Consider the following 27,578-nt stretch of genomic DNA (forward strand, 5'->3'; position numbering starts at 1 on the left):
TGACAGGATGCCTTCCTGCGAGGACTCGGACAGCTGGATGGCGACGACTTCATGAGACAAGGTCAGAAGTGTCGCATTCCTTTCTGTCTCCATGCCCCTCCCATGCACGCGCAGTCGTGCTAGGATCTCCATACAATTTTCTGAAAACGGATGAATGCAACTGCCGCGAACTCCAAGCAATAGTCAAGGGCGTGGCGGCCTTTCGGCGGAAGCAACAGAGCGAGCAAGGATAGGCCACGTGCGTGGCCAGGCGTCGGATTGCAAAGCCGACCAACTACCTTGGCGGCCTGAAAATTGGTTGAACTGCGCCGATGGTGACTAGCGACACGCGAGCGGTGATGTGGTGACGAGGCCTCATGATAAGGGCCAAAAGTACATGGTCGAATGCGGAAAAAAGGATCGACGCGCTTCATTCTTTGAGTATGATGTCCGTATTCCCCGAGAACTAGTGTGGTGCTTATGCAGGGCAGTATCACCTAAATGTTGATAAAGATGCCGTAAATGCCTAGTCCGAAATGATCCGACGAGGTCCGAGCTCAACGTCCAGCGTAGAATACCCGCGCTCTTTGGCAACGAGTCAGGAGCACTCCGAGCGGACAGATTCCAGGCTTTCATGGTGGAAATGAAAGAGCCGCTGATTCGCCCAAAATAGCGAGGAGCCTGGAATGTAGATCATCTCCCTTGGTACATGTGTGGTGTAAAATCACTGTGTGAATAGTGCGCTGAGTCTTGCGATGCCGGACCCCAAGCGCTCTGATCAAGCGGTATCAGAGTGCTATGTGGGTATCTCATCGGAGCCCGGATGGCAGAGCTGTACTCGCTATGTTTGAAGTTATCGGATGGTGGCGCTGCTGGGAGATAGGGTTGGTTCAGCGATGTTGGAGGAAGGCTGGACGTATTGGCTGGTGAGGACGCCGGCGTTGCGTATGATTCTGTGGAAGGGTGGCGGCTGGCTGAGGACATCTGATGGCTTGAAAATTGGTCGGATGGGGCAGATATTGGTTGATTGGGGAAGTGTTGCGGGCTGTACTGCTCCTGAACATATGTGGTATCGTAGCTTGCAGGCTCAGTATATGGGACGGACGTGTACGGAAAGCTCTGCGAGGTTGTCGTCGCGTAGCTGTAGGGCTGATCGTATTGAGAAGCTGTGGTGTCAACCGTGCTGAACTGATTCGAGAAGAGGTACGAAATCACATCCTCTGCATTTGACTGGTCGTCTGTCATGTAGTTCCCGAATTGCTGGAAGTTGTCCTGCGTTGGCAAGTCGTTCGCAAGTAATACTGTGTACGCTTCGTCTCTTTTGTAGATGAGATCGTAGTGGCCACTGGCGATTGTTAGCTTCCTAATTGTGATCAGCTGGAGTACTCACGGCCGGTATAGTAATCGAATAGCAGGCTTCGAGGCGGCGTTTTCAACGAATTCGTGTGGTGTGACTTCGTCGCCAGCACTTCGATCGAGGTATAGAACCTCGACCGCTAGACCAGCTGGAGCGATGACACCAGTGTCAATGCCTGAAGCCCAATCTGATCGATCTCTTGCTGAGTCGGATCTATGCGAGTCTGTCGGTATTGATCGAGGCTCATCTCCAGAAATGGTTGGAAGTCCTCCGCACGCAGAGCCATGTAAGCACTCGTCATCATCTTGAAGTGATAGACTATAGCGTTTGACCGATTCTCGTCGTTCAATGCTCTGGTGACAACGTCGTTGCTCCTCTGATTCTGCTCGAAAGCGCTCAAGATCTCCTGGAATAGCGTCCAGGTCTCGTCGAACATCTCCTCAACAAGACTGTAGTCTATGCCGGCCATCGTCATGGTATCTGCGAAGGACTTCAGGCGAGTGAACTCTTGCAGAGCGAAGTCGCGGTTTCCAGACAACCATATGCTTTCAAAGTAACCGAACACAGCGCCTAAGCACGATCAGCAGGGCCAAGCGTTCAAGCTGATGCCTCATACCTCTCCATCCGCATTGTCCATCGCCTTTGACCCGTCGATAGGCTACGTATCTGCTGGCAAGCGCCTGTAGATATTAGCAGTGTGGCAGAAACATTGCGAGAAAGATCGCACATGGGTCTTGGCAACGTAAGTTGGATCGGCTTGAGAGTACTCAGTGACGAGTGCGGACATTGGTAGCTTGTCGCCAATCAAAGGACCCTACCGATGTCAGTGTACTGGGACTTGGTATCAATGGCTTTGCTACCCACTTCCAATGAAGGCTGATATCTGTCTGATAACCTCTGGAATTCCTCCATCTCCTCAGCATTTGTCGACCCCATGTTTGCCGAGAATGTTCTTTGCGAAGTGCGTATTGGCAGGAAAGTCTGTGAGACATGATGCGAATTAACACTTGTCTGCAGCTGAGGCGAGAAATGGTGCGGGGCTGCGTAGAAGGGACTCGGATTGCGACGGGAGGGATTGCGTGGGTGGTCGTCAAGGACGGCAAAGCGATTTGTTGGGATGTGGTTCGCTATGCTCGATGATCGACAATACATGTTGATTCAAGTAAGGCGGGTTGGGCTCGCAATGTGAACCGCCGACCCGGGAGGATTGACATGATATACAAAACTTACCTGAGACAGACGTAATATGTCGTGTTCTGATCTCGATGCAGGAACGCAGCTTCCAAGCACTAGTCAGATGGCTCGAAGTACGTGAGCCTGAAACCATGAGCCTTGTCTTGCCGCGGTATGGTGGTGCTCTGCACCGGAGCCAGGTCGAGCCTGACCGCCAGCAACGGTGAAAGGTCTGGTTTGGAGGGTTTGCCTCGCTAATCGTGCGTCACTTGCAGGGTGGGTGACTTGACAGCTGTGGGGATTCAGCGTCAGAAGAGCAAGGCTGTCGGTCTGCGGCTTGCGGGAGGCGTAAGTGACAGGCACGACGCTAGTTCATCGATGACTGGAAGTTGCCTTGAACCATTGCCGCGGGGTATGGAAAGGGCCAGCCAACTAAACCTTGAGTAGCCTATCCAGCGGCAGATGCTCTAGTCGTGTCGGTGAAGTCAAGGATCCGCGCACGGCCCCGCGGCGTACGCCTGAACTGGATGGACAGGCGTGATGGTGAGCGATAGGGTGAATTGGGTGTAGTGAGCAAACACTAGTGAGGTGCGAGTGTGAGGTGAAGTTCAATTCTCCGGTCGAGGAATGCTTGACGCGATAGCGCAACTTGAAAGTATTAGCGAGGAGTAGCGAGGTGTGGTGTGTGGACTGACGAGAGAAGTGCCGGAAGCAGAGAGGAGTAGGTGCGACCGTATCAACGATTTTGAAGGTTGTCAGTGGGTTGTTTCTAATGCAGAGAGGATGCTGAGCCGTCCGACTCGTTCAAGGGTTGAGGGATCCTCGTCCGATTGGCTGCCTACGCTGGCCGGCAAGTAAACCAGTGCTGCAATCCCTTGCCAGTGGCTACGCCTATTCTTCCGCCATTGATCGACTGACCGGCGGGCAGCTGGCGGAAGTTCTAGTGCGAACAGGGTCGAATTATGAATGACGAAAGAAGTCGAGTTCTGATACACGCGAACTAAGGAGGCGCAGAAGCTCCACAGCCGGTCCCAATAGACAGGTAACTTGAAGTGTCTGCTCTTTAGCGAGGATGGTACTCGGGCGACGTGATGGAATTACTGGCGGTTTGTCATGATTGCAGAAGGAGCACGATCACATACGACGGGCACTGTGCGCACTTTGCCGTTCTGTCACTGCTTCCGTTGCACACCCGACTGTCACAAGCGCAGATGACAGGTATCAAACAGACCTACCCGTCCGAGACCCGTCTGGATTGGAACCACTCGTGTTCAGGGCTCACTGCTGCAACTTTAGACGCGCGCTATTACCATTTCTCAGCGCACATCGCTTGCAACTTATTTAGCGCGATGGTCCAGACGCACGACAGTCCCTCCGAATCTCGATCTACTCTTTTCGGCGTGCGGAGAGGCGTCATAAGTTGTTACATCAAGAGAGGTAGTGGCTTGGGCATGTTGAATCCATACTTCGTCTGTACCGGATAGGTTCTGACACGAACTCTTTGGCAGCCAAATTCTCGGATGTTGCCATGGCCTGAACTCTGCTGAGACGTCGCAAGTTGGCTCAAGCTCAAGAGCACGTTGGGCAGCAGGCTCTCTGGGTCCACAACTTCTCACCGCGTCGGTCGCGAGACCAGATGCGTCAACCATGCTCTGGCGGCAAACTCAGAGAACTACCGACGTCTCTGAACTTGCACGTTATCTCGAACCGGCAGTGGCCAGAATTCCCTGAAAGGATAGACATTGGCAGTATTGTAATTCGACCTGCCGCGAAAGCTCGTCGGGGCTCCAGACAATGACAGGCATGCTAGAAATGTCGAGGTGCGGTCTCGTAGAGAAAATCGAACCTGTCACATTTGCAAACATGATGGCTCGTAAAATAATCTCCACCTGCAGGGTCGAAGACCAATGACGATTGCTTCAGCCACTACCACCGCATGAGAACGTACAGCCAAGAGGCATTCCCAGTCGCTTGTCGTCCCTGCTGCTGCCATCCTTGCAAATATGTAAGCCACTGCCGACGACTTAGGGCACCTAAAAATACTAGGTTGCCTTCGTGGTGTCACAAGTCCCCTTCAGACTGGTTTGAAATTCCATTATCTTGTTCTTGAATTCTTCAGCAACTGCCTTGAAGTATGTCACATATGACAGCTGCATCGAACCTTGACCGCACTCTGTGTAAGGTTGACGTGGTCTCATTCTCAACCAAGGGACAGGGTCGTGCATCTGAACAGCCACAGGCCTGAGAGAACGTGACCAGAAGGTTTGGCTCAGCCAGCCCGCAGTCAACAGCGCATTGAGGCAATCGGCCATGACACAGCGAGCAAACACCCTGCTCAGACGCCTCATGACCGTCGACTTGACTTCATTCGGGCGACTCGATTGACGACGATACCATTGAACTGAAATTTGTCTGAGATCCGTAGGTACGGAAGGCTCAGATTGGTCCGAAGCCTTTTGATAAGAAGTTCCCCCGGCCACGACCGCCGCCTCCCACTCGTTTCTGACCTCGACTCACCATTTGCTCCATTGGTCCGCCGAGAGCATCGTAAGAGCTTGACGTCGGACCGACCTGACTGTCGGCCATCTTGAAGCCGTCCCCGTCATTCAGTATCGTGGTGGCAAGACTGTCGACAGCTGACGTCCACTCTCGAAGGCGTTGCAGTCGTTCTGAATTCTCAGCTGCGATCTCTACTGTGCCGTTACTCTGATCGATCTGGGCCTTAAGCTTCCGATCGACGATCAGAACGCCGAGGATCTCCTGGACTTCTCCAACAGATACTTTGATGTGCTTCGCAACGAATTGCAGCGTAAAGCGGGAATAGGGTGCTATAAGCTTCAAGACAGCCTTGCTTCGCATGTTTCGGCTAACCTCATCGATGTTCTCGGCAATGAAGGGGTCGTCGAGCAGGTCTTGATTGTCCCGCAGAATCGATTCGTATCGATGAATGTCGTCTCGCTGGTACGCATCGACCAAATCGGTCATTGCTGAGATGCGAGGATTGTTGCGGTATGGCTTGGTTTCTTGTGAGTCGAAAGGATTAATTGTGGACTTCATAAGCATGGTCGTCAAGACCAGATACTTCAAGACCTGAATGCGCTGCATGGAGCCGGCTTCGTCATAGTTCTTGAATGACTCGAAGAAGTCACTCTGTGCATCCTTCCAGTTCTCCTCGCTCATGTGCATCTTGCCTCCACATTCTCGGATGACACCTTGGACTTTTGGATGCGGCACGGCAGATCTGACACCCAGCGCCTTCTGGTAGATCGCTTTCAGTCGCTTGTTGTTCTTCTGCTCGGCGTACATCTGAATCTCCAGGGCATATGCTTCTAGCGAGTAGGTGCCTTTGCCTGGATCCGTAGTTCCGTCGTCTCTTAAGCATGCTTTGTGAATTTCTTGAACCTTTTTAGAAAGCTGTTGATACTCCTTCTTGTCCAGATACAGCTTGGCAAGCTTGACATTGGTCTTGAGAGCCAACCGCTCGTTGTTGGTGGCCTGGAAGGTGTCGAGTGTAAGCGAAAAGAACTCTTCCATACATTGGTATGCTGTCCGATCTGATGCCGTCTTCTCAATATAGTCTAGCATGTTGTTGATGGACTTTTCCGAGTAATTTCGTGTGACAGCCGACTTGACGTATGTGAGTAGCTCTTTGTAGTGTTTGACTGCATCTTCATATCGTGCGAGGGCGAACTCGAGCTTGATAGCCTGCTTGAGTCCCTTGAAACCCCAGTCCCCTTTCGTATCTTCTAGACTAGGCACGCCTAGGAACTCGTCGATGGCTTCTTGAGGGTTGTCGGCTTTCATTTGTTTGGCATTGTAGTATTTGTTCTCGACATCCACATCACCACCCTCAGGCTCATCGTCGTCTTCGTACTCGAAGTCATACCTAGGCACGTTAGCACAGCCTCCGCTCAAAAGTGTCAGGCTTACTCGGCATCGGAGTCTTGCATGAAATCATCGTCGTCGGACATGTTGAATGTTGCCTCAAGAATGCCCTATGAGATCGAGTGTTTCGGACAAACTGCAGCCTGCTTTCCGAGATTATGCTTCTAGAAGGAAAGACAAGCAAATTGGGTCGCCGAAACCGCAAGACACGTGAAGAACGCAGAGAGAGAGAAAAAACGGAAGATGCGCAATGATCAATGGTGTTGAGCGAAGTCTACAAGGCCCTGGTTGTTCGTGACCTCAAGTGACTGTACCCATGATGGGCGCGATTCTTATCGATAAGGGTCAACCAAGCTTCCCCGGAGGCACCAGGCGTCTGGGGCTTAAACTTTTCTTGATCTCAGACATCACCTTGCCTTCCGCCTATCACCACTTCACACGGGTGATTTGCGTATCATCTCAAGGCATGACAGACGGCTAACACTGCTCGAAACGAGGGGACGTGATTATGTCTCCATAAGTATGAAGGCATATCGCTATGGAATGGCCTCTCCTAGTCCTGAGTTCTCGCCATGCATCATTTTGAAGAGCGGGTCCCAGACGGTACACGCACGTTTCGTGTAACGTCCATTTGCCAGTGGCGGATCTTCTAGCAGGAGAACCTTGTCCACAGAACACTCAGCAACCTGTCCTGTACGCGACTTATCATCAAGGAACATGTTGTACGCACGCACAATCGTCGCCGAGGGCGTCATGCTGGGTATTCGTTAGCGGTTCAGAACCAACAATTCATCGTTCCGGACTTACCAATCCGGGCTCACTGCATCTTTCATTTCTTGAGGGACGATTGGCGTGTCTACAATTCCTGGCAATACGACGTTGATGGAGATATTGTCCTTGTCCTTGATGACTGGTGCGACAGTTCGACAGAATTGCAGGACCTATGTGATCATTAGCTCACTCACGCGTCCTTCCAAGGCGGCACATACTGCAGCTTTTGCGCCACAATACTCTGGATAGGTGCTGTGCGGATGGACCGCCGCTATACCTGGACTACCGTCAGCATCTAGCGATGGCAAGGACTCCGATAAGATCGAGAGCTGCCCACTTACTTGCTGTCGCCACGATCTGTCCTCCCGGAGTTGGATTCTGGCGCATGAAATGAATTGCGAGCTGTGTGCCATACACCACGCCGAGATAATCGACAGTCGTTGTGGAGACGTCCGGCGCCGGTGGGAGGGCTTTGCTGTTTCGATGTCCGAGGATATAAACCGAGCTGCGATCGACAATGCCAGCATTGGCTAAGAGGGCATCAATTCTGCCCCATTTGTCAAACACAGCGGCGAATGCGTTGCCCTGGCTGTCATAATCTCCGACATTGCATTTCACAAATAGTGCTTGGTCGCCGTAGTCAGAGACGAGCTTCTGGCCCGCCGCCTCATTCAGGTCAAGGCAGCCGACCTTCCAGCCTTGCTTGAGTAAGTCGCGAGCGAGATCCGTGCCCATCCCCGACTACCCGGATATGAGCCTGGGAGCAATCACTGAGCAGTGCTGGACTTACCGCCGCCCCCGTCACAATCGCGACTTTGCCTGTCCCTGGCCCAACACTTCCCATGCTGCTGATTTTTAGAAGGTCACGGAGATCACGAGCAATTGATCAAGCGATGGTTACAATCGTTCCGGAGCAGCCGAATCTCTATCTGGAGAGAATCTTTAGACATGTCAAACTTACAAGATCGGTTTACTGACCCTAGATTCTGAAATTTGAGAGCCCAGCAGGATGTGGATACAAATACTGGACGTTGTTAATACGTGCTCATGATTTTCCACTACAGGTCAGGGACGGCGCTCAAGTTCTGGTGTTGATTCGCTGATCAAACGGCTGATTTTGAGACGAGCCTTGTTTGAGCGTCAGTTAGTAAAAAGATCGGTTCTCAATTTCCTGGCCAGGAAGGGCGCTGAGAGGACTCGACACAATAATACAGGTGTCAATGGACTTGGAGAAATCTCCCAGTAAGTAGTTGCGTCCACAGCCTGCCTGGCGACATGCCGCTCCTCGCCGCACAGCTTTGTCCGTGGCTTATACCTCGAAAGGTGCACTTCTAGACGGCACGAACTGGCGGAAACATCACAACCTCGACAGACCCGGCACTACGAAACGCGGGGAAACTGAAGTTTATTGACTCGAACAATTCCGAATTGATGGGGACCCCGGAAATGTGCAGCCTGTGCAAGACCCCGGTCCGGCTGGGTATCCATCAACGAAGCAGAGGGCCATCCAAAGTCTGACCCAAGTTCGATACCCCATTGCTGGCCATGACTGAGTCGCGCATCATGAAAGGGGTGTCAAGCGCTCCATTGTCTCCGCGTGTCGCCACACAGCCAGAAATGATGGCTACAAGTGTGGGCTCTACGCTTTCGGCGAACGACATGCAAGTCATCCGGTATTCAACGAGGTGGTCGGAGTGCCCTCGAGTCTCAGCTAGTAATATCTAGTCTCAACATCCGCCGACGAGTTCAGTCAGTGCAGCGGAAAGTTATCCAGGATAGCGCCATCGATACTGCCTCCTGCAAAATCGTCAGCAATGTCGTCTTTCGTCTTGGTTGCGAATGTCAATTTTGTACCAGGAGGATATGATCCGGCAGGCCGACCTTCCATCGCATGTGTACAATCGTTAACATACTATAGTGGCAAGCGGCCTACGACAAGTTAGGGGACTACGTCTGGAAGCACGAACACACGACCAAGACATATTATTTTGGTCTGCCCTTACAGTACTGGACTCACAAGTCTGATACCAATCACATGTTTGCTTTTGAAATATATGGCAAGCGCGAAGACCTGTACACGACTCACTTTAACTCTCCGGCGATGAAAGAGTTTCTCCCCGCGATTCCTGACACCATGACAACCGGTCTCGACTTGCGACATTATGAAAACGTGGGCGGCTTCTTGGACCGGTTCAACGACAAGCGCGAATGTGAGATCATGACCGATGTGCGCATCAATTGTAAAGCAGAGGCCAGAGACAACGTTCTGTCGAGGCTCAACACGCTAGCAGAAAAGATCAAGAGCGACGGCTCAGACGACGTTTACACTTTCTTCGTTCTCAAAGGTCTAGACGATGATCAAGGCGTGCGCATATTTCAACGCTTCAGAAACTGGGACGGCTCCTCGTCTCTGGCACGGCATCCGACCGTGCTCGAATTTTGGATGTCTTCGAAAGAAGAAATACTCAGTATGGAGAGTCAAACTTACTTTCCTAACGGTAAAGGATGGCTGCATCGAGCTGATAAGTCAGAGACACGCCTTAACATTCAGTGAGATGTTTTGGGGGATTCACAGCACAAAGAAAGTCAGATGATACTTCCAAAGACCCTTAAGATGCCTATTTGCTGCCAGGGTTTACAAGCCCACCAATAAGAGCGAGTACCAAATCTGATCAGTATAAGGTTTATTTCCAGCTGTCTGGAAAACGTTTTCCAGGCCAACTTTGCCCGCCACTTTGGGAATGGAATGTTACAGGAGAGTTCTACCCCGTGGGTGGACTCTGGGGAGCTGCGCACCAACAGCTCGGCGCAATCCACAGAGAAGGCTTCGCACTAAAGGGGTCACGAAGAGGGCGACTGATGTCGATATAACTCGAAGCAGCCCTCTCCTTCCGGATACTAGCACAACGCCTCATTTCCATCGCTACAGCAAGCCAGCTATAGTCGTTGCTCACCATGACTAACATTGCCAACGAAAAAGGTGGCGACGTCGTCGCTGAGGTCGACCACCACGACCATGTCACTACCCCTAACGAGAAGTCCTCCCATGCAGTACCTCAAGGCGATGCTCATGTCACGTTCAAGGTGTGGATTGTCGTCTGCATTGTAGGTGTTCCTCTCACGAACTCTCACAACACCATCGCTGATCAACGCTTGCACAGATGTCATGGGGCTATGGCCTCTCGTTCATCCCGGTTCCTTTATTCGCCGCGGTCGGCACAGAAATCGCCACAGATCTAGGAAATGCGGGCGATAGCGCGTGGTTCATTCCCGCGTGGATCATTTCCATCACGACGGCATTCATGATTGCAGGATCCAACACCGATATGCTGGGTCGACGCTGGTTCTTGATCACAGGCCAAGTCGTGTGCTTCGTGGGCCATCTCATCACGGGTCTAGCCAAGTCAAACGCGCAGATCATTGCTGGCATGACGATAGAGGGCTTCGGTGCTGCACTGTGCCAAATGGCTGCATTCGCTCTACCGGAGCTACTGCCGAATAAATGGCGGGCTATTGGCGTTGTCCTGGCGGATTTTGCCGTATACTTGTGTACGTATATTCCGATCATGGGTTACACAGTATGCCGGTTGAGCACGAATGCTAACCGATGCTACCATAGGCATCACGGTCATTCCAGTCACAGCCAGATACGGCTACTTTGTCGGAGACTGGCGAGCCAACTTCTACTCGGCAGCCGGCCTCCAAGCTCTCTCAGCTGCGGGCCTCTACTTCTTCTACTATCCCCCCGCACACCCGCTTGGGATTCCATTCCGAACGGCGTTTAAGCAGTTGGACTACTTGGGCATGCTCCTGTTCACTGCTGGCGCGGTACCGGTTATGGTAGGAATCGTGTACACCGCTTCCGTGCCTGCCTCCGACCCGAAGGTTCTGGGCACGCTAATTGCTGGATTCATCATCCTCGTACTGTTTGGCGTCTGGGAAACCTTCGGCCACGCCAGACACCCGCTGACGCCGCCAGCGATCTTCCGAAAGGGCAGAGGAAGAGACTTCACCGCGCCGTGCATCGCGCTCGCCATCATCAACATGTTCTACTATTCCTCGTCCATCATCTGGCCCACGATGATCAACGCCTTCTACACGGCCGGCGGCCAGCCATGGGAGCGCGCAGCCGTGCTCTCGCTACCGCAGGGCCTCGCCATCACCGGCGGCGCCATCGGCCTCACATTCCTCGGTCCGCTCATCAAGCACTACCACTGGCAGCAGACGGCATCGGTCACGATGATGGTGGTGTTCGGGTCCCTGCTCGCCCTGGCCACGCCCACCAACATGGGCCTGATGTGCACCTTCGTGGTGCTCTCCCTCTTCGGCTACGGCTGGGCCATCTACCTGTCCATCGCATTCACCCAGCTCGGTGTCGACCAGGAGAATCTCGGCATCAGCGGCGGTCTGAGCGGCTGCGTGCGCTTCGCCGGCGGCACCGTTGCCCAGGCCGTGTACCTAACAGTTTTCCAGAACGACTTGAAATCAAAGACGCCGGCGTACGTGACCAAGGCCGCCGAGGCGGCCGCGTGTCTGCGTCGCAGATCCCAGATCTGCTGATGCTGCTGGCCACGCCGAAGGAGCTGGCCTCGCAGTTTGGCGAGAGTGTGGCTGGTGCTGTCGGGCTGGCACAGCAGCTAGCGATTGCGCATGGCATCAAGTTGATTGCGCTGACGAGTCTGGGGTTCGGCTGTATCGGCATCGTCGCATGCTTGTGCTGTCAGAATATCGATTCACGCATGGACAATACCATCGAGGTCTTTTTGGAGAACGATGAGTTTGCTGATCGGAATAAATTCCATTGACCTGGACGAACTCAAGCGGGCGATCAGCTGATGATGGTATGGTAGGGTCGGGAGGTTTTGAGAAGAGAGGAGCGGGCGGATATAATGTATCTTTGCACGTGTGTGCTGAGGGTTCATTCTCCTTCGTTGAAGAGTGGCGCATGCAGAGGATAGAACCGTATATATACATACATGTATACACCGCTCCGTGGTAAGTAAATGGCATATAGCAATCGAGTCCCGAATGATACGCTTCAGTCCACCGAGATGTCGTTCCTGGAGACTCTATAATCAAGGACGCTCTGCAACTAGAACGCTGCTACCGATAGAATGAAGAATTCCAGTGCGCGGGTGGCGATTTTCGGTGCTCTTTGGCGCCGGTCTCAGCATCCTTCGCACCTGGTTGTTGCATAGAATGACCAGCCCAGGACGAGTTGGCATGATCCCGCTGGCTACAGGTAGCTTGCCCCGAGCTTGTGCCAATACACAACGGCACAGGGAAGCCTTTCAACCTCAACGGCACCACCGTCGACACCACTGCCGAAGCACGTGTCTGCCTGCCGATGCACGGCATTCTAGGCGTTCTGAGCCTCCGACTCCTCCCAGCCAGTTTTGAGCCACTCTGTAAGATAGGAGCTGGTCGGTAGACTGCCAAGAACCTGGTATTGACAGAGCATATACTCTGGCTAGCAGGCTACCTCTGCTACACAGGCAATGTTGATGACCAATTTGCCAAAGTCGTCAACGTTTGCCATCCATCCCTCCAGCAGACCTGATCGAGCACAATCAAGAGTCTCATGGTGAAGCAGCTCGCCATAGTATGGTCGCTCATCGCCCAACGTGTCGTAGCGCTGCGTCCATTCAAGTTGCGTCTCTGCTTCCCATAGTTGCTGGCTGCATGGCAAAAGCATTGCGCTCCACAGAGCCAGGCTATTGCATCGTCCATGGATCATGCCAGGGCTGATGTCGAAGAGCAGCTCGACGATGAAGAGCGTGGCAATGGTTCGTCGCAGAGACTCAGCGATGATCCAGCCACAGGGATCTGGTCTCTCTGGAGAGGCAGGATCACAATATGCTGTGATAATGTCTCTGACTCTCAGCGACAGTTGTGTCATGGTCTGAATGAGCGCAACATCAAAGTCTGTGCCCTCATCATCTGTTGAGGATGCTCGAAGGAGGAAGTAAATTGTGACAGCTTGTAGTGCATTGACGGCAGTTAGGTCCCCATAAGTAGGAATGTCTTGCATCAGGCGCTCCTGCTCCATTCTGAGTATCTTCCAGAGGTAGGTTGCGTTTTTGGGTGTCTTGCTCTGCCATAGCTCTACTATACCTGAGCATCGAGTAAGTGGTCCAGGCTCGCTGTTCCTGAGGCACTGGTAGTGTATGAATGGCGGCAACGTCGTGTATGATAGCATCATGAAAGGATATTGCCGTATCGTCTGTGCTACCCACCTTCCGAGCAGAGACAGTGATCCCCAGGTCGCCGCTCTGGGAGTAAATGCCCTGACGGGCTGTAGACTCAGCTGCGGACCCAGCGCATGGGGATTCGACATCCAAAACCACTCATCTGGGTCGTTACGAGGAGGAAACCATTGCGCCAGACCAAGACTCTGTACCCTGTCGATAGAAGAAAAGCCAATCGATGCGTCGCTCAAGTCAGCAAGCGAGATGTCGCCTTGCGAGTGGCTCACTAGGGCTAAGGAAACGTCGGTCGCTTCGATTGTAAGGTCGGATTCAGATATGGTGGTGACAGGCCTCTCCCCTTGCCGGCCAGTTGCGAGCTTGCATTCGATGCCCCTGCCTGTGCATCTTGTACAGCATGGGAACGATGCAACATCGCAATGAGTCTTGGCCTTGATGCATGCCAGGCATGATCGCTTTCGTGGCCTCGTAGGTCTTTCGATCTTCTTGCGACAATAGCTGCTATGGCGAATATGAGCCTCTCTGCCGTCAATCAGCCTAACGCTCATGCTTGATAATCACAATGCTCACTGTTGTTGGAGATTTTGCGGCACGACGGACAGGTTAGGTCACTATTCATCGCCAGCGACTAGCAGATGTGAATCTGTGGTGTACAGCGGTGCCAGCGCTGAGCTGTGGCGGCAGATGGGATCTCTCGCATCTCTCATGGTAGCTGAGTTCCACGCAGGGAAGGGTGACTGGGATTCTGCTGGACGAAGTATCAAGACATAGCAGGTCTCGTAAGCAGTCCTACGGAATTCCGTAGCATTCTGTTGTGACCGCATATTGCCGAGCCACACTATTGGCCCTTGCCTCATTCGCGTATGTGAGCTTTATGCGCCTTCACAGCTGACGAGCTATCCCGGAGGTCCATCGACATGTCAAGATCAATCTTGACGGTCAAAATCTCATAGGTAAATTGAAAGGGCACTTTCACTGATTCTCTCTCAAAAGGCCTAAGTACACAATGCGGGCGTGCACAGCATCAACACGAGGGCCTCTCACGAAATTTTCACTTGAGAGGACTTCCTGGTATTAAGCTGGTATCTCAACTCAGGAAGGCCTGCGGGCGCTTTTTCTTAAGAAGCCAAAAGATAGACGAACTTCGTATGAGAAGATAGCTCTGAGCGAGGGCATTCCTCCAAGACTATACTCGCACTATCTCAGCCTGTAGCCATAAAGCGCGCCTGAGAAGTGTAATTCCAGCTATGATATTTTGAACCTCACGATACCAGCTTGCATTAATCGTCCAACGGAGCTCCGCAAGTGCTCTCCACCCAAGTTTAATCGCTCTTCATCATCAGAACGCTCAAGGTATGGAGCTCTAGTGTACGACACAATCTGCTTACAACAGGTATAAAGAGGAGGTCGTCGGAGCACAATGGGACTTCATGAACATCTGAGCAGGTCAGAAGCCTTTGACTCACCACAGTGTACCAAACCGCCATCTTCAAAATGTCTGCCTTCAAGAACGAAGCCGCCTGGATCATGGTCGAGAAGGCCAAAGAAATGGGAGTGAAACAAGGTCCAGCACCAGATCCAGCAGCTGATGAGGTCGTCATCAAAGTAGCATACGCTGCTATCAACCCATCAGACTGGAGAGTCAGTACGATCGCTGCAGTCTGCGCAAAGCTGACCCGTCTCAGATCCAGGACGATCCATTCCTGAAGCTCCCCTATCCGTTCGTCCTCGGCAACGATGTCTCAGGCACAGTCGTGCAGATCGGCAGCGCCGTCACAAAGTTCAAGATCGGCCAGCGAGTGATCGGCCACAACGACGCCCTCGTTTCTCTGAACGTCACACATGCTGGCTTCCAGACCTACAGCACAGTACGAGAACGTGTCGTATCTGCGGTGCCAGACTCCCTACCTCTCGCCAGCGCCGTTGTGCTGCCCCTGGCCGTCGATACTGCAGCTACAGGGTTATACTACGATCTCAAACTTCCACTACCGTCGCTTAACCCAATATCAACAGGAAAGACCATCCTGATCTGGGGAGGAGCATCATCTTGTGGCAGCTGCGCCATTCAGTTGGCTGTAGCCAGTGGGTGGCGTGTCATCACTACTGCCAGTGAGACCAACTTTGACTATGTCAAGAGCTTGGGTGCATCAGAGGCATACGACTACCGCTCACCGGATGTTGTCGACCAGCTGAAGGCCGCCTTGAGGGAGAGAGATCTTGTCTTCGACTGCGTTAGCATGCCAGGCGCACAGTCCGCATGCGCTGAGATTCTCACATCAATTGGTGGCACTCTTCTACCAACGGTCCTGAAAGCAGAAAAGGACCTGCCCGGCAATGTGGAGGTGCGACCAGGTCAGTAAGCTCAGAGTCAGACTACTCGATCACTGACATAATCACAGTCTTTGGCTTGGCACCAGCCTTCTCGGCCATCGAGCGAGCCAGTCTGTCCAATGCTTGGGCAGTAGGTGATGCATCTGATGTCGCCACAGCTCTTTGGCATGACTTCATGCCCAAAGCACTGGAGTCTGGAAAGTTTCAGGCCAAGCCTGATCCGCATGTACTCAAGGGTGGCCTTACAAGGGTGCAAGAGGGTATCGATATGGTCAGGAAGGGTGTCTCAGCTAAGAAGGTTGTCATTGAGATCGCTGGTGAAGTCTGATACCGAGTAATGGAATTTGCCCTCCCTAAAAATCAAGGCTCGGTTGCAACGATAAGGGCCGGCCAGCCAGTCAAGCCCTTCTGAGCGCTTGTACGCTTTACAAAACATAGACGATGCTTCAAGTAGTGTATAGGGAGTGGGAACGCAACAACAGAAGACAGTGCTAGGGGGAAGGGGCCTTTATAGATGTTAAGAATGGCGAGCAGGCGCTAAACCTATCTCGGTGGGACTTCGCCTGCGGAGCCAGCACTGGAGTTTACCAGGCACCCTCTGAACCGCCATTATCGATAAGCTCCAGCCTGTTGCCATCGCTTTAAGATCCCTGCCCGGAGCCACTAGTAGGCCTTTGGTGCCTAAACTTTTCTTGCCGTTAGACTTCACTCTACCACGCAGCCATCACCACTGTAGACTACAAGACTTGCATACACATACTACTCTGCCTGCGAGTACCCTCACAAACCCCTGCGCAGGCCAGTCGAGCGATCGCCAAGATGGGTGGCGATCTCAACCTGAAGAAATCATGGCACCCGGTGTTAATGAGCAACCAGAAACGGGTCTGGGAAGAAGAACAAAAGGCCCTGGAGGAGCGCAAGAAGATCGATCAGATCCAGAAAGAGCGCGAAGAAGAACGACAGATCCAAGAGTTGCAGGACCTACAGGAGGCAGCCGGCGGCAAGAAGCGACTCAACAGAGTCGAATGGATGTACAACGGACCCTCCAATGGCCAGGCTGGGACTACCGAGGAGATGGAGGGCTACCTATTGGGAAAGAGGCGCATAGATGGTCTGTTAAAGGGCGATGAGAATCAGAAGCTTGAGAAGAACTCCAATGAGGATTCTTTCATGATGGCTCAGAACGCGAACACCCTGCGCGATACAGCCTCCAAGATTCGGGAAGATCCGATGCTGGCGATAAAGAGGCAGGAGCAGGCAGCTTACGAAGCTATGATGAACGATCCGGTGAAGAGAAAGATGCTGCTGAAGGCAGCTGGGCAGAGTGAACCATCATCGGCGGACAGAGATGCGAAGCGCCGGAAGCACCATCACCGTCACCACGACGACCGTGACCGGCGGAGAAGGCACAGATCACGCGACCGCGACGAAGGTCGACATCGACGACATCTATCGCGGGATCGGGATTACGACGATGACAGATCGAGTAGGTATATAAAGCGAAGTCCGGCGCCTCGCGATTCAGAAAGGCAACATCGGTCAGACCGCAGGCGGCGGAACTCTTCTAGCCCCTCTGAATCGCGGTCTCCTTCTCCTCGCCGAACAAGACGATCCCCGTCTCCAGACCGACGGAGGCGATCGGACTCGCCCGACTACCGGAGACGGGACAGATCACGGTCGAGATCACCATATCGTTCAAGAAACGGTAATGGTCAAGGGCCTGTGCGAAAGATGCAAAGCTGGCATTCATCTAGCCGCGGCCCAGATCTCCCATTAGTCACCAGAACAACGGAGCGAAAGAGGATGACAAAGCTGCTCGATTGGCGGCCATGCAGCAGGCTGCTACAGAACTGGATCAACAACGAGAGAAGCGCCTCGCAGATCTAGCTGTGAAGGACAGAGAAGACCGAGACCAGGACGATGCAGCCCGGGCGAGGAATGCGAAATCTTTTGGAGGCCGTGCTTCCTTTGTCAACGACTATCACAAGAAGGCCGGTGACATGAACTTGGGGGATCGTATGAATCGTAACGGTGGCCACGCCAAAGGATCGGAGGAGGACTGAATCGTTCGTCCGATCGTCGGTGGCGTCTCTGAGCATGTATTCCGAGCGCCTCTGTGTTACTCTCACGCTGGATTACTATGTGGTGTACATAGATTGGAGGATAGATTAGCTCCAACACTGGGTGTTACACAGCATATGACGGGGTTGTTTCTGACATGTAGCATCCCACTAACACAACCTTAACGACTTCCTGAAGCCACGCTGACGCCTTACCATTCGGCCGCGCGGACAGCATAATGTTGCAGCCCATGTGCGCTCATCATAGTGCGCTGGGCACCATTGGCGTCCCAGATGTACTTTTCTTTCTCGGGAAGCGCCATGCGACCTAGCGGCATCGGATATGAAAACCGACACCTAAGCTTTGACCATGGTCCCTGAAGGCAAGGATTAAAGCGAGAAATACGCCATCTGACCCGCGGCGGGGGCCCTCAAAGAGGGATCCTATCCGTCAAATGCGAATGCTACGGTGGAAGAAAAGCTGAGGGTGATTTACTGGGCGTTGCTCATTTACGTGCCGATATAAGGCAAAAGACGAGGTCTTTCGCAGCTGGCTGGAAAGATCTCTTTGTCAAGTGCTGAAGAGGGGATCCGCACCTGCGTTGGTAGTCGCTGCCCCTCTTGTTCCTCAGCAGTGACGTCCCCTTCAAGCACACAACAGCAGGATTCAGCAGCAGCTAATCAGCAGGCTCTGATTTCCGCTCCGGTCCTGTCTTCATCAGATATCATTATTCATCATCTTGCCGCGCATGGGTTCGCCAGACGGGCAACGCCGCAGAAGAACCTCTAGTGCAGAACGCCGCGCTCCCTACACCAGCCCTGCCGAATACTACGACAACGAACAAGATGTGCGCGAGCAACTCCTAGGTGCTTCGAACCGGAACATCTCATCCTACGTCAAGCCTGCTCGCCCTCGTGCCTTCAGCGCAACAAAAGACTGGAAGCACACGAGACGTGCTAGTCATGATGAGTACACACAGCAGAACCAGGAGCTACTGGTGAGAGTCGACCAGACACTGAAAGAGTTGCTGGAAAAGGAAGACATCGACGGCGACCATCAAATCACCGTCGACGATCATGGACCGAAGCAGATCGCCCTCGGCACCCTATCATCTGCCGGCTACAAGAGTGCCGACATTCGGGGGAATTACATGATCAGCAACCTCCTCCAGGAATTGACACTGGCAAAAGCCCTGGGCAAGACCATCGTCAAGATCCATCGTTCTCGTCTCAATGAGAATCCGGTCGACCGGCTGTCCAGGCGCATCAAGGAAGAGTTCTGGAAGAACCTCGAACGGCGACTTGACAGCGACCTTATCGCGAAGGCTGGCAAGGACCCCAAAGATCGTACAGCGAAACCGAGACCACGAATTTACGTTCCGTTCGGCTGTCCGGAGCAGTATGACTACTACCGTAAAGTATCGGCTGAGAATCCTGAAATCAACTTGGACGTCATCAGACTACCTGAAAATGGCGTGGACGATCCCAAATTTGTACGCTCGCTCAACACTCAGCCTGGAATTCTAGCGCTCTCCATGAACGTGATCAAGGAGAACGGGAAGGAGACATTCAAAGGAGAGCCTTTCATCGTTCCTGGAGGGCGCTTCAACGAGCTATATGGCTGGGACAGTTACATGACTTCTCTTGGGCTGATCGAAGATGGGAAGGTCGAGATGGCCAAGTCGATGGTCGTCAACTTTGCGTTCTGCATAAAGCATTACGGCAAAATCCTCAATGCGAACAGATCCTACTATCTGACTCGGTCGCAGCCTCCGTTCTTGACAGACATGGCTTTGAAGGTATACGACAAGATCAAGCATCAGGAAGGCGCTCTGGACTTCCTGCGTCTCGCTGTTCTTGCTGCGATAAAGGAATACTACAACGTATGGACATCAGAACCTCGTTACGACCCCGTCACTGGCCTTTCACGCTATCGTCCTACTGGCATCGGGATTCCACCCGAGACCGAGGCGTCCCATTTCACTCACCTACTTCAACCATACGCCGACAAGCACGGCATGACTTTCGATGCCTTCATTGAGGCATACAATAGTGACGAAGTCGACGAACCAGACCTCGACGAGTACTTTCTGCACGATCGAGCCGTACGAGAAAGTGGTCACGACACGACCTACAGACTCGAGAAGGTTGCTGCGAACCTGGCAACGGTGGATCTAAATTCTTGCCTGTACAAGTATGAAATCGACATCTCCTGGTGCATTCAGCGGTACTTTAAGGATCGACTAGCCATTCCTGTCGAGTTCCAGACGAGCGCCAACCGCTTGGACGCACTCGAGACGAGTGCTACATGGGATCGTCGTGCTAAAGCCCGCAAGGCCCGCATGGACAAGTATCTTTGGAATGAGAAGAAAGGCATGTACTTTGACTACGACACGGTGAGGAAGACACAAGGCACATATGAATCAGCCACAACGTTCTGGGCCATGTGGGCAGGTGCATCCACACCGCGACAGGCCGCGTCCCTTGTGCTGAAAGCCCTGCCAAAGTTGGAAGAGCGTGGTGGATTGGCAGCTGGCACAAAAGCATCCTTGGGTACCGTTGACCTACACGAACCGAACAGGCAATGGGATTGGCCCAGTGGTTGGGCACCTCAGCAGATGCTAGCTTGGGGAGGTCTGAAGCAGTTTGGATACAATGACGAGTGCCAGCGGTTGGTCTACAAGTGGCTACACATGATTCTGACATCGTTCGTTGACCACAATGGAGTTGTCGTTGAGAAGTATAATGTCACAGCCAAGCGAGCTGCGCATCGGGTTGATGCTGAATATGGGAACCAGGGAGCTGTAAGTCAACGATATGCTGTGGCTTGCCTACTCTACTAACAACACACCAGTCTTTTAGCGGCGCTCCATTGGAAGGCTTTGGCGTAAGTGACCCTCAGGTTCACGAAATATCATCAGCTAACACCATAGCAGTGGGTCAATGCATCGTACGTTTATGGTCTGACATTGATCAACTCGCACATGCGGAGAGCTCTAGGGACTTTGACCGAGTGGGACGTCTTTGCGAAGGCAACAGAGGTCAAGTTGGATGGGTTCAGTGCCATGACGATCGACGAGGCTGCAGAGGAGTCTGCTCGTACCGAAGCTGCTGTGGAAGAATTTGGCTATCGCGGCACCAGCGACTCGATAGCTGTTCAGGACAACCAGTAAAGACCCAGGATACGGATGAAAGTTGGGGGCGATAGAGAATTCTGGTGAGGGAAGACTTCATAGTCCTTGGACAGGATTCTTAGTCCTCGAATGGTCGACATCTTTAATTTCACTTCAACTCCTTCCTATGACAACGTCTTTCGCGTGCTGGCCATTTCAAGAAGGAGCGGCTTGCCAGTGCATGCAGTGCCACCGGCAAGGCCGCGATGTGTACGACAATAGGAAGTCCTCTGTTGGCCATCCTGACCATACTGCATAGGTGCCTCGAGCCTTCGATGTGAATCTCTCGGTCAATGTCCGTGGATGGTGTTTCCGACTTTTGCCGCACCCCGGCTTCTCCCACACCTCTGAATCCGCCAAGCAGCTGGGGAAGACACGGTTCAGCTGAACCTCGGCAAATATTGATCACGTCCATCGATCCATGTGAGCAGCATCCCTTCCAAGGTCCTAAGCCAGCACAATGCGCGATAGGTCTCAGGCAACTGCGTGAAGCATACAGTATGCAGTACAGCTAACGGAGCGTACAAGTACCCAAGCACACTCCAAGATACAATCAAGACGGACAAATGGAGATGTCGTTCATTTCGTGAGGAACAACGTCATGCTAAGAAAAACGCGTCAAGCACATGTAGCGGAAAAGCTGAAGAGCCCCTTCCCCGCGAAATTCCTCTCGCCGAGGCCAGACCTGTCATCGTGTGATGAGCTTACACTTTCTACAGTCATGCCGGTCCAAAGGGCTCCCTGAGTGTCGCCTTTCTCTCCACATTGATCTGTCATTGGTTCAGGTAGGTCGGGCTGGTGCCGGGAGAGTTAGGACACATGTCATCGTGAGGTTCGTTTCTTATATGTGAAATGAATCAGAACCATTTCTTCGCATGTGCTATACTACGACCATCTTCCGACCTGCGCAAGACTCTGCTGCGGACTGACCAATTTACTGCCACTGGTATAGCAAAAAGCAGCCTGATCTCGCCGGCCTCACTCTTAGCCACATAGCTTGTACAGCTATCCTATGACATCTCTACTGAGCAAAGTCGCAGAAAAGCTCAACATGGGTCACATCGACGAAGAGGAGCAGAAATACCTGCAAGACGTCGAGGCCGTCAAGAGCTGGTGGAAGGACAGCAGATGGCGCTTCACAAAACGACCATACACAGCTGAACAGATTGTCCAGAAGCGAGGGACCATCAAAATCGAATACCCCAGCAATGCACTCTCAAAAAAGCTATGGAATATTATGGAGCAGAAGTTCGCCGCCCGCGAAGCCAGCCCAACATACGGCTGCCTCGAGCCCACGATGCTCACCCAGATGAACAAGTACCTAGAGACAGTCTACGTTTCCGGCTGGCAATCGTCCTCGACAGCCTCATCCACTGATGAACCCTCGCCCGACCTGGCAGACTACCCCATGAACACCGTACCCAACAAGGTCCAACATCTCTTCATGGCCCAGCTCTTCCACGACCGCAAACAACGAGAAGAGCGCCTCACCACACCCAAAGAACAGCGCTCCAACGTCGCTAACGTGGACTACCTCCGCCCCATCGTCGCCGACGCCGACACCGGCCACGGCGGCCTGACCGCCGTAATGAAACTCACCAAACTCTTCGTCGAAAAGGGCGCCGCAGGCATCCACATCGAAGATCAAGCCCCCGGCACCAAGAAGTGCGGGCACATGGCCGGCAAAGTCCTCGTCCCCATCTCCGAACACATCAACCGCCTGGTCGCAATCCGCGCCCAAGCCGACATTATGGGCACCGACCTCCTCGCCGTGGCTCGAACAGACTCGGAAGCCGCAACACTAATCACCACGACTATCGATCCGCGCGACCACGGCTTCATCCTCGGCAGCACAAATGCCAACCTCCAGCCCCTTAACGACCTGATGATCGCCGCCGAGGCGCAAGGCAAGAACGGCGCCGACCTCGAGGCCATTGAGTCCGCGTGGATGGACTCCGCGAACCTGATGCTCTTCGACGACGCCGTCATCGCCGGCATCAACGCTGGGCGTACACGTCGACAAGGCGGGCCTGATCGAGAAGTACAAGTCCTCCGTGAAGGGCAAGTCCAACTCCGAGAGCCGCGCAATCGCCAAGGGCCTCACGGGCGTGGATATTCACTGGGACTGGGATGCACCTCGGACGCGAGAGGGGTACTATCGCTTCCAGGGCGGCTGTCCTGCGGCTATCAACCGTGCGATCGCGTATGCGCCGTACGCGGATATGATCTGGATGGAGAGCAAGCTGCCGGATTATGCACAAGCGACGGAGTTTGCGGAGGGCGTGCACGCTGTGTGGCCGGAGCAGAAGCTGGCGTATAATTTGTCGCCTTCCTTCAACGTATGTGTCTTCCATTCCTCTAACCCTACCGATTCCGATTCCTCCTTCGAACCTGCTTCCGTACTGACATCGTACGCCCAAAACAGTGGAAAGCAGCCATGCCCTCCGCCGAGCAAGAGACCTACATCCAACGCCTCGGCCAGCTCGGCTACTGCTGGCAGTTTATCACCCTCGCTGGCCTGCACTCCACGGGTCTGATAAGCGACCAGTTCGCGCGAGCGTTCGCGAAGCGCGGGATGAGGGCATATGGAGAGTTGATCCAGGAGCCGGAGATGGATGCGAAGATCGATCTGGTCACGCATCAGAAGTGGTCTGGGGCGAATTATGTGGATAACTTGTTGAAGATGGTTACGGGTGGGGTTAGTAGTACGAGTGCTATGGGGAAGGGCGTTACTGGTGAGTCTTGCTTTTCCTTTCGTGTTCTTGGCTTGGAGGGTACGCTGACGAATTTTGTGCAGAGGACCAGTTTCATTGATGGTCGAGGGAGCGCGGGCTGTGAGTAGGTGTTGCGAGGACTGTGCCAGTTTGCCGATGTGGCTGCTCTTGGGACTCAAGCAAACGGTCGGGACGGGACTGTGACGAAAGCACGGTGAGAAGAGTGTTTTTTGATGCCAGTGGCTCGATACGGCCTTTCGCCGCTGGAAGGCAAGAGATGGGGTAATGACACATCGTATCGTCGCCTGGGCCTTGACGAAGTCGTTGGGTACATGTAGGAGGAAAAGTCCGCATAGCACACGTGTCTGTATCGAAGTTTTGTTCGTAGGCCTTTCAATGGAATCTGACCTGATCCTCCTGGCAGGTTTTGTCTATCCTTGACCTCCAACGCCGCACACATGATTCTTCATCTATTCCAGAAAGACACTGCCGTACTGGCACATCACACAGGTCTTCTAGCCCATGGTTGAGACCGTAATGCTCGCCGAATCTCCGTCGCTGGGAGTCGTCTTCCTCTTCGCCTGAGCTTCCTGTTCTGCTTCCCGTCGCTGCTGCGCAGACCTTGCCAAGTTCCTACATGCTCGGTCCACTCACGATCCTCAGCCCACTGCCGCCAGCCTTACTCCTTGTCTCGTCTACGACCGTATACGCCAGCCAATACCGACTCGGATGCCACGCTACAGCTGGTATACCCGCTCCACCCGTAGGGACAGTGTGCACCACCTCACCACTCTCGGCATGATAGATTTCGAGCCCCTGAGCCTCGCCACCACCACCGCCCACAGCTCCGCCCGAACTAGTCACCTCCTCGCTCGCCCCAACAATATACCTCCCATCCCAACTCCAGCTCAACCCCCTAATCGGCCCACTGCTTGCACTACTCACCGTCCTTCTGCAAACCCACGTCTTCGTATCCCAAAGGCTGATCATCGCGTCCGAGCCGCCCACGGCGACGTAATTGCCTGCCGGGGAGTAAGCGATGGCGAGGCAGGATGAGGTGTGTGCGCTGAGGGAGTGGATAGGATGGAAGGAGGGGTAGTCGAGGATCTTGATGGTGCCGTCACCTTGGGTGATGAGGAGATCGGAAGGGGGATAGGCGTTGGAGAAGGTTGTTTGGTTGGTTTGGCGGTCTTGTTTGTGTGATGGGAGGAGGGTTGGTGTGCTAGGGGAGCGGGTTTCGATGGGGATGAGATTATCGTCCTGGATGGTCGGAGCATGTCAGAGGTGGTTTCATGGGGCTTGTGGTGTGAAAAGGGGAAAAGTGAACGGACCTTGGTGCCAGCCATGAGACACTGCCATCAGATGACCAGGTTAGAGTGAATGGGTCTCCGTCAACAGCGAGCTTGGAGATGCAGGCCCGACTCCGTGTGTCCCAGAAGCGGACGCCATCGGAGGAGCATGATGCTAGTTCGAATTCGCGTACTGGATTGAAGAGCACTTTGTCGGGCGAGTGGCTGTGGCCCCGAAGTTCGGTTTGCGATTTGGTGGATGCTCGCTCTGGGTTCCATATCCGGATGGTCTTGTCATTGGCGCCGGTGGCGACGAGGCCGCCGGAGGCATTCCATGATATTGTTCGGTGGCTGTTGCGTCAGTTTGTGAATAAGTGTAGGGAAGGAGTATTATTACCTGACTCGTGGAGGGTCATTGTAAACTTGTGTCTTGAAGGCACCGAATTGGGCTCCGAACTTATCACGTCCCACGGGCTTTCGAATCGGAGCCATCGTGGCTGTGCTGCTGAGCCAGAAGCGGCTCTACAACTGTTGCTATAATCTATGAGGCATTATATGGGCTGGGTATAACAGTGCTGCTTCATGTGAATACGTGTGAGGACAAGCCCTCACCAAGGCTGAGGTGCGCCGGAGTTTAGCTGGGTGTCTTTTCCGGGCCCGAAGGACATCGCACCCGAGAATCTAAGGAAACACTTCCAGGCACCTTGTTGCGCCATCTTGCCTTCTTGTTCACATATGTCTTCATGATTCTTGCTTTGGTGATTTCCTTCCTGTAACAATACTAGCCCACTTACCCTCCTAATCCATGGAGTCTTTCCACATAATGCAGCGGAGAGCCCTCCAACAGCTTTTCCGCAGCCGACCACACCTGCAACAGAGCTTCCGTCAGCTTCACCAGACCTCGAGACAGCAGTTCCGCACGAGACCGGTACAGACACAGCCATTGAACCAATCAATTCCCTGGCGCCAACAGAAACGCAACTTCACATTCCGCCGCTTCGCCTCGACCTCGACAGAAACCGAAAACTTGTCACTCGGGCAGCGCATGAAGAAGCTGTCGCGAGAGTATGGCTGGTCAGCGGTCGGCGTGTACTTTGCGCTCAGCGCGGCGGACTTCCCATTCTGCTACCTGTTGGTCAGATGGGTAGGGGTAGAAACTATTGGGCACTGGGAGCATGAGATCGTGACGTGGTTCAAGAATCTGGTGTCGTGGCCAGTGTCAGAGACTGCTGGGGATGAGGTGAAGGCGGGCGCGGAGCATGCGGTTGAGAAGGTTGAGGTGGCCGTTGAAGATGCTACTGGAGAGGAAAAGAGGGTGTTGGAGGAGGATAGTACGTTTGTGGACCATGGGTATCGGGAGGCGGAGAAGGCGAATATGGGCGCCAATGCTAGTGAGTATGCATCTTTGAGGGAGAGAGCACGACTGACGATTGGACAGGCATTTGGACACAGCTGGCGTTGGCATATGCGATCCACAAGTCGTTCATCTTTGTGCGGGTGCCGCTCACGGCTGCGGTTACACCTAAAATTGTAAAAACACTTCGCTCTTGGGGCTGGAATATCGGGAAGCTGCCGAAGAAAGGCGCCAGCGCGTCGTCTTCGAAGACGGGTGTAAACACGAAAGGCTCGAAGGTCAAGAGCGACGATTAGTAGGACAGCAGTCCACCCGTCGATATGTTCGAGCGAACCGCACATCCTCCCTCATATCAAGGAGACGCACGTAATGAACAAAGCACTCCGACTCTCAGACCGTCATTGCAGATAACATTGTGTCTATTCGACGACCTGATGAACCTCAGGCTTGCCGCCCTCGCCCGCCTCACTGAGCAGATGAACCACCGTCCCATCGCCCATCTTCAGACTCCATTCTTCCGTCTGGAACGCACCCTGCTTATTTCTCCGCCTTGCCACAAATCTAGTCTGCCCTTGTGCTCTTGATCCTTTGACCCAGAACTCGATCTCGATATTGCCATGTAGTTGATTCATCTGCCCGCTAATCCACGGTACCTGGCTGGCAAAGTAGATCTCGTCGCCGAGCAGGTCTCGTGCGGTCGGACTAGTTCGTAGGGCGTAGAGTATGGAAGACACAGTCGACGAGGAAGCTTTCTGGTAGTTGAAGAATGCGAAGGCCGTGCCGGTGACGCCCAGGAGGAAGAGTGGGAGGGTGTATAGCCATTTGTTGCGCGTTGTGTTGATGTCGGGCAGGTCTCGATTGGCTGACCGGGACAGGAGAGGGCCGGAGCCTTCACGAGGTGCTGCAAGGAAAGGCTCGGCTGGCGCGGAGGTGGTAGCATGTCGGTGTGGTATGTTTTGGTACAGAGTATTGCTATGAACGAACTGTGAACGCCAGACTGCAGCGCGCGCCGATGCTGGCAGTGCGAAGAAGCTGTTGCACAGTGTTGACTGCGCTCGCCTTGTGGAATGCATGTCTTCGGGCGCACTCGCAAACGTTTGAAGACTGTCGCAATGCTATGATGAGTGGTACAGTTGACGCATGCATCGAATGAAGCTCTTTCGGGGTCGAGGCAGATCTGCCAAGAACAGGCGATCGACCGAGTCAAATTCAACGCCTCTTGCCACTCTCCTTTCTCTCCCCTGATGAAGATGGTGTTTGCCTGCGCCGCACCCTTGGCCAGTCTG

At 53.5% G+C, this 27,578-nt stretch overlaps 13 protein-coding genes across 13 annotated transcripts; 7 read left to right on the top strand and 6 right to left on the bottom strand.

Annotated features, from left to right (window-relative positions):
* Positions 1 to 672: 672 nt before the first annotated feature.
* On the bottom strand, positions 673 to 2,272 carry AB675_8651 (Ubiquitin thioesterase otubain-like protein; the record flags this gene model as incomplete). The annotated part of the gene is made up of 6 exons (XM_018149115.1): positions 673 to 1,324; positions 1,370 to 1,559; positions 1,613 to 1,906; positions 1,953 to 2,016; positions 2,064 to 2,150; positions 2,201 to 2,272. The coding sequence occupies 6 exons, from the start codon at positions 2,270 to 2,272 to the stop codon at positions 673 to 675; spliced, it is 1,359 nt and encodes a 452-aa protein (XP_018004446.1).
* A 2,673-nt stretch (positions 2,273 to 4,945) lies between these two features.
* AB675_8652 (COP9 signalosome complex subunit 2) lies at positions 4,946 to 6,480 on the bottom strand (the record flags this gene model as incomplete). The annotated part of the gene is made up of 2 exons (XM_018149116.1): positions 4,946 to 6,395; positions 6,440 to 6,480. The coding sequence occupies 2 exons, from the start codon at positions 6,478 to 6,480 to the stop codon at positions 4,946 to 4,948; spliced, it is 1,491 nt and encodes a 496-aa protein (XP_018004517.1).
* Positions 6,481 to 6,930: 450 nt separating this feature from the next.
* Positions 6,931 to 8,009, bottom strand: AB675_8653 (15-hydroxyprostaglandin dehydrogenase [NAD(+)]; the record flags this gene model as incomplete). Its single annotated transcript, XM_018149117.1, has 5 exons — positions 6,931 to 7,150; positions 7,202 to 7,335; positions 7,384 to 7,442; positions 7,507 to 7,906; positions 7,956 to 8,009. The coding sequence occupies 5 exons, from the start codon at positions 8,007 to 8,009 to the stop codon at positions 6,931 to 6,933; spliced, it is 867 nt and encodes a 288-aa protein (XP_018004590.1).
* A 970-nt stretch (positions 8,010 to 8,979) lies between these two features.
* On the top strand, positions 8,980 to 9,719 carry AB675_8654 (uncharacterized protein; the record flags this gene model as incomplete). Its single annotated transcript, XM_018149118.1, has 2 exons — positions 8,980 to 9,015; positions 9,084 to 9,719. 2 exons carry the CDS (start codon positions 8,980 to 8,982, stop codon positions 9,717 to 9,719), a joined length of 672 nt encoding a protein of 223 aa, XP_018004664.1.
* A 401-nt stretch (positions 9,720 to 10,120) lies between these two features.
* AB675_8655 (uncharacterized protein) lies at positions 10,121 to 11,970 on the top strand (the record flags this gene model as incomplete). The annotated part of the gene is made up of 4 exons (XM_018149119.1): positions 10,121 to 10,270; positions 10,327 to 10,714; positions 10,785 to 11,570; positions 11,639 to 11,970. The coding sequence occupies 4 exons, from the start codon at positions 10,121 to 10,123 to the stop codon at positions 11,968 to 11,970; spliced, it is 1,656 nt and encodes a 551-aa protein (XP_018004744.1).
* A 665-nt stretch (positions 11,971 to 12,635) lies between these two features.
* Positions 12,636 to 13,214, bottom strand: AB675_8656 (uncharacterized protein; the record flags this gene model as incomplete). The annotated part of the gene is made up of 1 exon (XM_018149120.1): positions 12,636 to 13,214. One exon carries the CDS (start codon positions 13,212 to 13,214, stop codon positions 12,636 to 12,638), a length of 579 nt encoding a protein of 192 aa, XP_018004218.1.
* A 1,651-nt stretch (positions 13,215 to 14,865) lies between these two features.
* Positions 14,866 to 16,030, top strand: AB675_8657 (Zinc-binding alcohol dehydrogenase domain-containing protein cipB; the record flags this gene model as incomplete). Its single annotated transcript, XM_018149121.1, has 3 exons — positions 14,866 to 15,012; positions 15,057 to 15,723; positions 15,771 to 16,030. 3 exons carry the CDS (start codon positions 14,866 to 14,868, stop codon positions 16,028 to 16,030), a joined length of 1,074 nt encoding a protein of 357 aa, XP_018004295.1.
* Positions 16,031 to 16,521: 491 nt separating this feature from the next.
* Positions 16,522 to 17,765, top strand: AB675_8658 (Pre-mRNA-splicing factor CWC25; the record flags this gene model as incomplete). Its single annotated transcript, XM_018149122.1, has 3 exons — positions 16,522 to 17,188; positions 17,232 to 17,407; positions 17,457 to 17,765. The coding sequence occupies 3 exons, from the start codon at positions 16,522 to 16,524 to the stop codon at positions 17,763 to 17,765; spliced, it is 1,152 nt and encodes a 383-aa protein (XP_018004282.1).
* A 746-nt stretch (positions 17,766 to 18,511) lies between these two features.
* Positions 18,512 to 20,935, top strand: AB675_8659 (Neutral trehalase; the record flags this gene model as incomplete). The annotated part of the gene is made up of 3 exons (XM_018149123.1): positions 18,512 to 20,566; positions 20,617 to 20,649; positions 20,699 to 20,935. The coding sequence occupies 3 exons, from the start codon at positions 18,512 to 18,514 to the stop codon at positions 20,933 to 20,935; spliced, it is 2,325 nt and encodes a 774-aa protein (XP_018004366.1).
* Positions 20,936 to 21,986: 1,051 nt separating this feature from the next.
* Positions 21,987 to 23,749, top strand: AB675_8660 (Isocitrate lyase; the record flags this gene model as incomplete). The annotated part of the gene is made up of 4 exons (XM_018149125.1): positions 21,987 to 22,919; positions 22,960 to 23,274; positions 23,361 to 23,670; positions 23,733 to 23,749. 4 exons carry the CDS (start codon positions 21,987 to 21,989, stop codon positions 23,747 to 23,749), a joined length of 1,575 nt encoding a protein of 524 aa, XP_018004669.1.
* A 533-nt stretch (positions 23,750 to 24,282) lies between these two features.
* AB675_8661 (THO complex subunit 3) lies at positions 24,283 to 25,430 on the bottom strand (the record flags this gene model as incomplete). Its single annotated transcript, XM_018149126.1, has 3 exons — positions 24,283 to 24,909; positions 24,977 to 25,289; positions 25,336 to 25,430. The coding sequence occupies 3 exons, from the start codon at positions 25,428 to 25,430 to the stop codon at positions 24,283 to 24,285; spliced, it is 1,035 nt and encodes a 344-aa protein (XP_018004300.1).
* A 331-nt stretch (positions 25,431 to 25,761) lies between these two features.
* On the top strand, positions 25,762 to 26,588 carry AB675_8662 (uncharacterized protein; the record flags this gene model as incomplete). Its single annotated transcript, XM_018149127.1, has 2 exons — positions 25,762 to 26,329; positions 26,377 to 26,588. The coding sequence occupies 2 exons, from the start codon at positions 25,762 to 25,764 to the stop codon at positions 26,586 to 26,588; spliced, it is 780 nt and encodes a 259-aa protein (XP_018004297.1).
* Positions 26,589 to 26,711: 123 nt separating this feature from the next.
* AB675_8663 (Cytochrome c oxidase assembly factor 1) lies at positions 26,712 to 27,365 on the bottom strand (the record flags this gene model as incomplete). The annotated part of the gene is made up of 1 exon (XM_018149128.1): positions 26,712 to 27,365. The coding sequence occupies one exon, from the start codon at positions 27,363 to 27,365 to the stop codon at positions 26,712 to 26,714; it is 654 nt and encodes a 217-aa protein (XP_018004593.1).
* Between the last annotated feature and the right edge of the window lie 213 nt (positions 27,366 to 27,578).

This window comes from Cyphellophora attinorum (genome assembly GCF_001299255.1).
Source record: "Cyphellophora attinorum strain CBS 131958 chromosome Unknown Contig3, whole genome shotgun sequence".
NCBI classification, from domain to species: domain Eukaryota; kingdom Fungi; phylum Ascomycota; class Eurotiomycetes; order Chaetothyriales; family Cyphellophoraceae; genus Cyphellophora; species Cyphellophora attinorum.